Source organism: Phaseolus vulgaris, chromosome 2, assembly GCF_000499845.2.
Source record: "Phaseolus vulgaris cultivar G19833 chromosome 2, P. vulgaris v2.0, whole genome shotgun sequence".
NCBI classification, from domain to species: domain Eukaryota; kingdom Viridiplantae; phylum Streptophyta; class Magnoliopsida; order Fabales; family Fabaceae; genus Phaseolus; species Phaseolus vulgaris.
In genome coordinates, this window is record NC_023758.2 from 11,831,915 (window position 1) to 11,841,806 (window position 9,892).

Sequence of the window (9,892 nt, forward strand, 5' to 3'; positions counted from 1 at the left end):
GTGATTGATCAAAGTGTATGGAATAGGATTCTGCTTGTATTGATTTCAGATTATCTTTTGTAACAAGTGTAATCCTTGTACTCTGTTAAACAAGTTTTCGTTTATGTGTTTGCTGAGATTGGCTGTGTGTTCTTGAGGGGATCAAGATCAGCAATCTTAGTGTTGGTGTGTTGGCCAAGGAGAGTGTGTTTCTTGAGGTGTTCAAGGTCATTCTCTTGGTTGTTGTGTAAGTGATTAAGGTGTGATTGCTTAATGGATTTCCTCAGGGTTCTAAGAAGACTGGATGTAGCTCTGGGTTTGGAGTGAACCAGTATAAACAATTGTGTACAATCTCTCTATCTCTAACTCTTTAAATAAAGTTTTATTTTGCTGTTTGCTGATATAAACAATCAATTGTTTTTGCGAAACAACCGATTGTTTTTCTGGTACTGCAGCTTTTGCTTGCTGTTTTGGCAAACTGAATTTCTGAATCAATTGTTTCTTGAGATAATTTCATTCTTGTTTGAAAAGTTTGCGAAAATCCTCTTTAAACAATTCACCCCCCTCTAGTTTAAAGCCATCTATTCTAACAATGTTGATGTTGTTGAAGAGTTATTAGCTAAAGAAAAAAAAAAGAACAAGTGGTGATATTGTTGAAGTAAATTTGAACCAATTGACATCTATTAATTTGTCACAATTTAAATCAAAAGATGATTATGTGAAAATCCAATCAAGGAAAGTAACCAAATACTTAAATCTTAGTATTAATAATATATCTAAATTAGAAATAAGTTTTTGAAAAGTGATTTAATGTTAGCTGAGACAAATTAATTTATGTTGCGAATAGTCTTGGGGTTAACAAGGAATTGTTTCTTGGTTCAAGAATTGATACAGACGGGTTAAAGAAAATAGTTTTTTATTTCCTAAAAGTGTTAGGATGCAGGAGAAATGTACTAATTATGTTTGCACATTGCATACGTTTGCACATGTTTTGGAACTGTGAAAAAGGACCCTGTTCCATTTGTTAAATCATTAGTATACTAATTTTATGGAAATGTTGTTTTGTTTTAAGCAAGTCTTTTTGGTTGATTGTTTTTAAGCTTATTATGTTGGTTTTTTAGTGTGAAGTTCTTTACAAGCTTTATATTCACATATCCTGGTTACCAAAAATACCCTTAGTTCTTAGAGCAAATTTACTACTTCACAGAACTAAAATTGTTGAGCTAGAGTTAAATTAGCCCAATCTTGCAAATAATTTGATGCCTTATCCCGGACCAGGCCAGAAGGACTGCAAAAACACACCTGAACTCACGGCCATAAGAAAATAATCTCATTCCGATCACTGCATGCCTTTTCCAGGTGAAGTCTTCATAACCTTTCATTCAGTATATTGAGAAAGAGTTTAAAGAGGCGTATTAGTAACATTTCTCAAAAGTTAAATACTCTAAACACTTGGAAGATTACATCAACTGTTATAATTTGACTGAGAATTTTGTGGAAGGTATATACAGGGAGACATCAGAAGAAAGACCTTTAGATACTTCAAATCAAATCTACCATATATATAACCAAGACCTTGTCACAAACCTAGAAGTATATTACGCAGAGCGAAAATTTTAGAATGATTGAAGTGGCTTGCAAATGACCCTACACAAAAGTCTAAGTTGGTTCAGGGATGCATATTGGCAAAGCTTTTAATTCTTATTTACCAACCATTTATTCCATTCGCACTAGATAAAGCAAGTATTTGCTTTTGATGCAATTAGGTTTCTTGTTCCAGCCAATATTGTTGGCTAAAGAATCAAGATATTCTGAGTAACTCTTTAGATCCCAAAAAGAAAGCAATTCGAGTAGCAGGGAAGCAATAGCACGCTGTCTTCCACGGCTATGGGCTGCCTGAAAGGATTTAACTGAACCTACATAATAGTGCAATGGATTATTAGAGGATTATGCTGATAAACAAGGTTAAAATAACCACTATAGGCCTTTATTAATACACATTGGTCCCAGCTAAGCGGATAGGAACTAAAACCTTAGAAACACAGTAACAACAAAAACCAATTGGTACATAAACAAGAACAGGTACCTAAATGAATGTCAATTAAATGATTAATTTAACTTCTAAACAATTATTTTCTGAGAAAGCATAGTATGAATAAAAAGCTTACTGGCAATTTAAGAGGACGGTCAGATATAGTCTTAATGCAACTTGCTGCAAGATGACATGCTTCCTCGCAATAATCAGTAAAAACAGCTGGGACGTCAATCTTTTCAACTAACTCCTGAAATTTTGCAAGAAACAAAGAAAATGAAGAAAAACCATCTAGTAATGTTACCTTTTTAAAGGCAGTATAAAAAATAAAATAATGCCTAAGTCAAGGATAAGCACAAGGTGGGAGACATACAATACTTGGTAACCAACTGGAATAGGCAGCAATGCCTCCATTTGGAGCAATTATTAGGTGAGGGGAGGAATCCTGTAAGTGAAACATTACTTAAAGTAAATTGTAGATTGGGACTGCACAGAAAAAGATTAAATCAAGCTTAGATTAAATGACTATAACATACGAGAACCCTTTCAAATGTTGCAGCATACCTTAACAATATCTCTATATCGGTCATGATAGAATCCAGGCCAAAGCTGCAATGTCACTGATGAACCAGACTCTGTTCCTAAAACTGTATTTTTAATTGCTATTTTGCACTCACACTCATCTTCATTGCAACAAGCATACTTGGAAATGTGAATTTTCTCGCCATCCCTGTTCATTGGGAAGCAACAAGGACAGATAGTTAGACAAAATAGGATCAGTATCAGATGATAATTCAATCACTTATGAGAATGGATCAGACCTTTCAGGAGGAATTGCAGGTCCAACAAGTTCTATATGAATATCTACACCAGGGAAGAGTGCCAGTAATTCTCCAAACACAACAAGTTGTAGCAGCTCTTTCTCGGGTCCTTCCATAAATAATCATGAAGCCAAGTTATATGTCGATAAATCAATAGTAAGAAAATGCATAACCAAGCCTTTTTAAATAAAACATTTGTATTTTTCAAAAGTAAACATTGTATTCATGATCAATAAAAGATAAAAACTGATAAAGATGAGTAAAAAAACAGTTTCATAATCATAACTAATCTTGAGTAGTGTGAGAATGTTTAAACAAACTTTTAACAGCAGAAAGAAACCTGAAAACTGCATTTTACTTTTAAACAAAAAGTAAAAAAAAAGGCTTATAAAACCTTACTTCTACTTTTACATCTTTAGAGGAAATATAGAACATACATGCATTATGTCTAATGAAGGAGAAGCAGCGTATATGGTCATTACTCATCAGACAACACTAGGTTATTTGAACTAACTACAATATGAAATAAAGACATTTCCCATATAAGTGAAAACATGACAGCTTGGAAAATCTATAGTAGCTAATATTAAGGCCTTTAACCCAAAGTCAGCAATAAAGTATCAGTGTTGTACCTACAGTCTACAAGGAAAAAAAAGTAAGATGATTCTAACTTAATCATGTATGTAAGGGTATTTATCAAGTTAAAGTGCAATTATTTCGTCTTAAAGCAAAAGCAATGTAAAAGCTACAAATGAGCCAATCAACTCCATGTTTGCATCTTTTACTTTGAGTAGCTTCTGTGAGAGTAAACAAGCACCATTGTAGAATCTTTTTCTTCAAGTAGCTTTTTAAAAATTTTAACTGAATAACAAATATCCCTTGGCCCTCAGATACATTCATATACTAAATATGTATATAATGGTCAAAGTATTTTAGAGAAAACTTACACAATTCAGGTCCCATTCCTAACATATAGCATAAAAGATAACTAATGAAAAATACTCCAAATTTGAAATTAAAATGCTTAGAGAAAATTTATAAGTGATGATATACCAAGGTAATGTATGTACAACTTTTCACTGATTTCAGGTTTCACGGCTGTAATTCCAACAAGATGAGCAGCATGATATATTGTAAGCGGCTGAAAAAGAGGCAATCCTTTAATTCTGTAAAAGCCGAATAATTAAAACAAATGTAATGATGAAAATATCTGTAACTACATGTCTATGCTTATGATTGTATTGAGGCAGTAAATTTAGTAGGCCGTTCTCTTCTATCATAGTAACCAATGGGACAAAGATACATTCCCCTACAGATTTAACAGGTGAAAGCAGACACTTTTTTATGGTACTGAGAAGGGAGTGGAAGGACTAAGCTTCCCACTCCTTGTATTTTGACTGCAAACAAAATAAGAGCCAAGCCAACTCCACATATCATTACTGCTGATTACATACAAAATGAGATAACAGATTCCCAGTCAAAAAATTGAAACGAGAATAAAAGTATGGAATTTCCTAGAGCTAATTTTAACAAAAATTTACACAACCATACCCAATGAAGAACCAAAGCAACAGGCGAGTCTAGTGGGATGCTTCTCCACCTATAGTAGTCTCTCCAACTATGCAATTGTTCTAATACCAGAGAGTTTGGCCCTGACCAATTATAACATTGCATATAATTCTGAATCTAATTAAAAAAGAGGAAAGGGAAGTTGAAGAAGATGAAGCTAGACAAACAAACCTACCACATGGACATAAAACACTTGGGAGATCCCAACCATTATTTAACCTGCAAAAAATAAAATTCAAAACCTGAAGTGCAGACGTTGTAACTACATTATAATCATAAGTTGGAATATTCTTCAACTCCAAAAGGAACTCATCTTGATATGAATTGAAATTTAATTAAATGAAGTTTCAGGATATGAAGGAAATAAGAGGAAACCCTAAACAATCAAATGAAGCAGATGATGCCCCACAACCGCATTCATGCATCCACATTCCCACTTTATGAAGACCTCTGTGGCTCAAAAATGAACACCTACCTTCCTGCTTCACACAAACCTGTTAAAACTACATGAACATCGTTAAACAACAAAAATTTAAAAATAAATAAGAAATTATATAGTTCAAAAAAGCGGTATCGAAAAGGAAGAAGATGAGTGATGACCTGAAACGTGGCTTCGCGAGAGAAAGTGAAGGGAAAATCGTTGAGTACTTCAACACTCTTCATCTGTTGTTGCAACCTATCACACTCGTGTTTGTGACGACTCCAGTGTGCAATCTAAGAGACCAAATGCGAAAGCAGTGAAGCTATGTGTGAATTTACAACCTAATGGAGAAGATACGCAAAAGAAGTTGATGCAAACCTGGTGAGCGAGAGAGCAATAAGCGACGGCTTCGCAGCGAGCGCAGAGACGCGTGGCGGCACCGCCGCACCGTGCTCCGCTCCCTTTCGCCGCGCACTCCATCCCGTTCATCTCTCCGACCACCGCAAGCAATTAAGTGCGGGCAATTTCTCCGTGGCATCATTTAACTGATGCCACAACCCAAAATTTAAAACTCAACATTTTCTTTCCCTTTATATATTTTAAATTTCAATATTTGGAAGATATTTTCGTATTTTATTTAAGTTTTTGAAAATAATTGTTAAAGGAGAAAATTAGATAGTCCCTTGTGTCTACAATTTTTAATTATATATGTCTTGCAAGGTTCTTTGAAAGGAGAGACATCCTTGGCACATGCATAATGGCTCCTCAAAAGAGAAACTTCAAGAATAAAGAGAGTATGTGTGTTTCTCAACTTATCTTTTTCTACTTATATATGTGTGGTTTCAAAGGAAGGAGAAAGAATATGTGTGATGTTTTAAGAGAAGAAATTTAGAAGGAATGGCACGTTGATGATTCAAAAGATTTTGGTGTACTTATGGTTGGGAATGTGCTAAAAGTGAAAAAAAAAACATTTTTTCCTAGCTGATTTGCTTTTATTGTCATCGAGTTATGAGGATGGGATATGTTGTGTGGAGACTATGAATTTAGATGGTGAGACCAACTTGAAGATGGTCTTTTTGAAGTGCTCTTTTGCTGGTATTGCATATGTTGTGTGCTCCACTGAAGTTGAACTTATTGCAGCAAAGCAGAAGGCTTCTGATATTAGGGACCAGGATCTAAGGTTTTATAAAGAAGTGTCAATGTAGGTCAACTTGTCATTATTGGGTCATTCATGTACGATACTATGTTGTGGTGGGTTAGTAGAAAACATGGGTCATGTTCATGATGGAGGTTTGGACTTGTACGCTCGCAATATGGAATTGAAAATATCCAAGAAAGTTGTTCCCAACAGCTACCCTACCCTACAAGTGTCAAAAAGAAGTGTCACTCACTGACAGTGCTAGTGTTGTTAGCATTACTAATACCTTTGGTCTTCAATATTGGGTAAGGCAAAAGAGTTAGCATTTAAGATGGGTAACACAATTAAGTTGTATGGATTTCCTACTTCCGTGACAACGCTTGATGTGAAGGCATTTGTAGAGAATTTCACTGATAAAGGAACTATTTCAATGATGAAGGTAAGTCATGGCAAAAGTCGAGTTCCAAGAGCATTTACTATTATTCAAATTCATCATAGAAGAGTGTGCTACATCTATGATGTCGATAGCTAATAAATTTGATAACATTGTGGTATGGAATGACCTTTTTAAAAACTCGGGTACTGGAAAACGATATTGATATTGATGCAGATAGGAATGGAAAACGATATTTAAGGTGTGAAAGTGTATTCTGACTGTCAGACCTCGAAAGAAGGATTTTCTGTTTTGATATTTTTGTATAACCATGTGCAATATAAATTTGAGCTTTCATATATTTGAGTTTGCTCGACCACAAAATAAAACTGCATGTTAGCTCCTTGTTCAGTTCTTGGTTCTCCCCGGATATAGTTGTATTGGGCAGTCCTCTGTCATATGTTTGGACACAGGGTTGGTATATACTCGCAGGGTTCATATCACACCTTGCAAAGTTTACTTTCGTGACCAGTGTGAGAAGGAGTATCATGTTGGTTGCTTGTGGGTCATTGATTCTCTTAGTCTATTTGTGAAGACAAATAGGGGGAGAAATTTGTGGTTTCTTTGTTGTAATTTTTATACTTTATGGTGTGTTAATTCTCTGATTAAACTATTGCTACCATAAGCTTTGATACTCCACAGGTTTTACACACTGATTCTGCACTTGCACATGCTGTCAAAACTAGTTTTTTTTCTACTCATGGGTTATGTAGAAAACTAATTATGTGTGTGTGCCTTCTGAAATTGTTTTAAACCTGTTGTTATGCTTGCCTTGTATGTGCACAAACTATGTTTTGCAGGATATATCAAGTCAAAAACTACAACACAAGCAAACCAGGGATTAGTCTTTATCAAATAGGGAAAGATTGTTGAACAAGGTGCTTTGATGTCTCCAAATCCAAGTAGAAAGCTTGAAAACCTTGTTGTTGGTTGTGTGTGTATTGTCTAGTAGTCTTTGAATTATTAATTCACTCTTTAAGATAATCTAAGGTTAATTGAATCTTAATCTTAATCTTTTTGAAAAGATGAGTTTTCTAAAAGAGTGTGAAATTTCAACTTGTTGTTTGACACTTAGCGTGTGTTTGTAGCCAATTTACTCTTATCGACGACGAAAAGTGAGAAACAATTACATTTGGATCTATTAATTTGATGAGAAATGAGAGCGAGTGGGTGCATAAATATGTACTGTTCACATCTTCAGCAAGATGCAACGAAAAATGAGGGAACCACGTCAGCTTCTAACAAAATACAATTATGTCCTTTTTATTTCTATACATGACAATAAATTTTAATAAAAATCATCAAATTATAATCTAAATATAAAGTATTATTAATACTAATAATAAAATTATTAAAATAATAATAATATTTAAAATTAATTTATAAAATAATAATAAAATTATAAATAATAATATTAACTGAAATAAATTTTTAAAATAATGATAATAAATGTAAATAAAATAATTTTAATAAATAATAATATTATTATTATTACTAATTTTTTTTATTTTGTTTTATTTATATTAAATATTATTAATGTTATTAATAATAATAAAAATAAATATAATTATTTATAAATGAAACTTAAAATTATTTTAATTAACTAAAATATGCACACAAAAAAAGATTAATCATTATTTATTCTTCTTTTATATACAAGGGTAAATTTGTAATCTTACAACTTTTACTATTCAAAATAATTTATAATATTCTTACAATCATCACATCACTCACCAATTTCAATAAACTTTCCTAACACATCCACTCTACCATACCCTAATCCAAACAACCTCAAATTTCTTCACACTTCCACTTTCTCACACCCTCAACTTTCCACCCCCACACCCTCTAATCCAAACAAAGCCTTAGACTCTGTTTGGATTAGGGGGAGGATGTGTGAGGATTTGAGGGAGTGGATGTGTGAAGAAAGTGATGGTATTTGGATTATGGTATGTTATTGTGGATGTGTGAGGAAAATTTATAGGAGTTTGTGAGTGATGTGATGATTGTGAGAGATTTTTTTTTTTAAAAGGTGTGAAATGTTACTTTACAGATTTACTCTTGTCTATTAAAACAATTAATAATAAAATGAGTTGTTTTTGTTTAAAAATAAACAACTTTCACATATTTCATAGATTTAAAAATTATAAATAGAAAAAAATATATGTTAAATATAAATATGTATAATATAAAAATTATAATTATAAAAAAAATATGTATTCAACAAATTAAATAAAAACAGAACTTCAAGTAATTTCTTTAAAATATTAAACATGTAAAATTGAAAAATAAATCAAATCTTATAAATAAATAAAATATTATTTTTTAAAATTAAAAACCCTGTAGTAGTGAAAAATAAAAATACTAAAAAAATATAACTTAATTAACAATAGAAAAACAATTATAAAAAATTATAATAAATAAATTATAACTTATAAACCTAATAACATTACATAGAAATATATTAATATAAACACAACAACAAATTAAATAGAAACATAACTTCAAATAATTTCTTTAAATATTAAACATATACTATAAAATTAGAAAATAAATCACATTTTATATAAATAGAAAATTACTATTTTTTAATATTAAAAAACCTCACAATAAACAAAAATATACCTTAATTAACCATAGAAAAGAATTTCATAAAAAATTATAATAAAAAATAAGGATAAAATAAAATGAAAAATGTTTAGTATTGGTGATGCCCGTGATCCAACCCAGGTAATATTTTCAATGTTAATTAGATATAGTATATTCATTTCTTTAAACAAAACTAAATCCAACCACATTTAATAAAATATCTTATTAGAACTTGAAAAATAGGTATAATCTGATTTACTCTAATAACTAATATATAAATGGAAGATTTTATTTAACTATATTTTTTTTACACTGGTTTATCATTATTTACATAATTAATATTTTATAAAATAATAAACAAACTTAAAACTTTCTTAAAATTTATGATGATTTGTTTTTTTATTTTAAATATTACACACACACACATATATATATATATATATATATATATATATATATATATATATATTTTAAACATTGTACAACAAAAAAATTTAAATACTAATACATTCAAATGAAGCATTGTGACACATTTAAATGAGGGTAAATTTGAAAATAAGGGATGCTGACATGACTTTTCCTCTACATCTCTTCATTTTGATAGGAGAGGATATTTACTTTTCACAGGTATATCCTCTCCCTTTCTTCCTCACAAAATCATAGATCCAAATAGTTGATATCCCCTCATTTTTTTGCCTGTGTGAACAGTACATTCATAGAAGCAAACAGGGGGTTAGTGTTTTTAAAATGGCTTGAAAAAAGCTTAGCTTTATTTTAGACTTTGTTGTCAAACAGATTCAACCGGTTGTTTCATTTTTATAATATGTTAAAACTAATTCAAACTTCATGTTGAGATTGGTTCCTAATTAGCTTTCTCTTCTCCTCTAGTGAAATGACTATATCTGCTTTA

The 9,892-nt window shown here is 31.4% G+C and overlaps 1 protein-coding gene across 2 annotated transcripts; it reads right to left on the bottom strand.

Annotated features, from left to right (window-relative positions):
* Positions 1-1,398: 1,398 nt before the first annotated feature.
* Positions 1,399-5,494, bottom strand: LOC137810681 (uncharacterized). 2 transcript variants are annotated; one of them, XM_068612067.1, is made up of 11 exons: positions 5,201-5,494; positions 5,002-5,115; positions 4,777-4,895; positions 4,577-4,620; positions 4,384-4,484; positions 3,886-3,973; positions 2,833-2,941; positions 2,576-2,741; positions 2,385-2,456; positions 2,148-2,261; positions 1,399-1,895 (listed from the first exon to the last, which is right to left on the bottom strand). In XM_068612067.1, exons 1-11 carry the CDS (start codon positions 5,309-5,311, stop codon positions 1,803-1,805), a joined length of 1,131 nt encoding a protein of 376 aa, XP_068468168.1. In that variant the 5' UTR covers positions 5,312-5,494; the 3' UTR covers positions 1,399-1,802. The 2 variants fall into 2 exon arrangements, with proteins under 2 accessions (XP_068468168.1, XP_068468169.1); XM_068612068.1 differs by having other exon boundaries at positions 4,777-4,880; positions 5,201-5,399.
* Between the last annotated feature and the right edge of the window lie 4,398 nt (positions 5,495-9,892).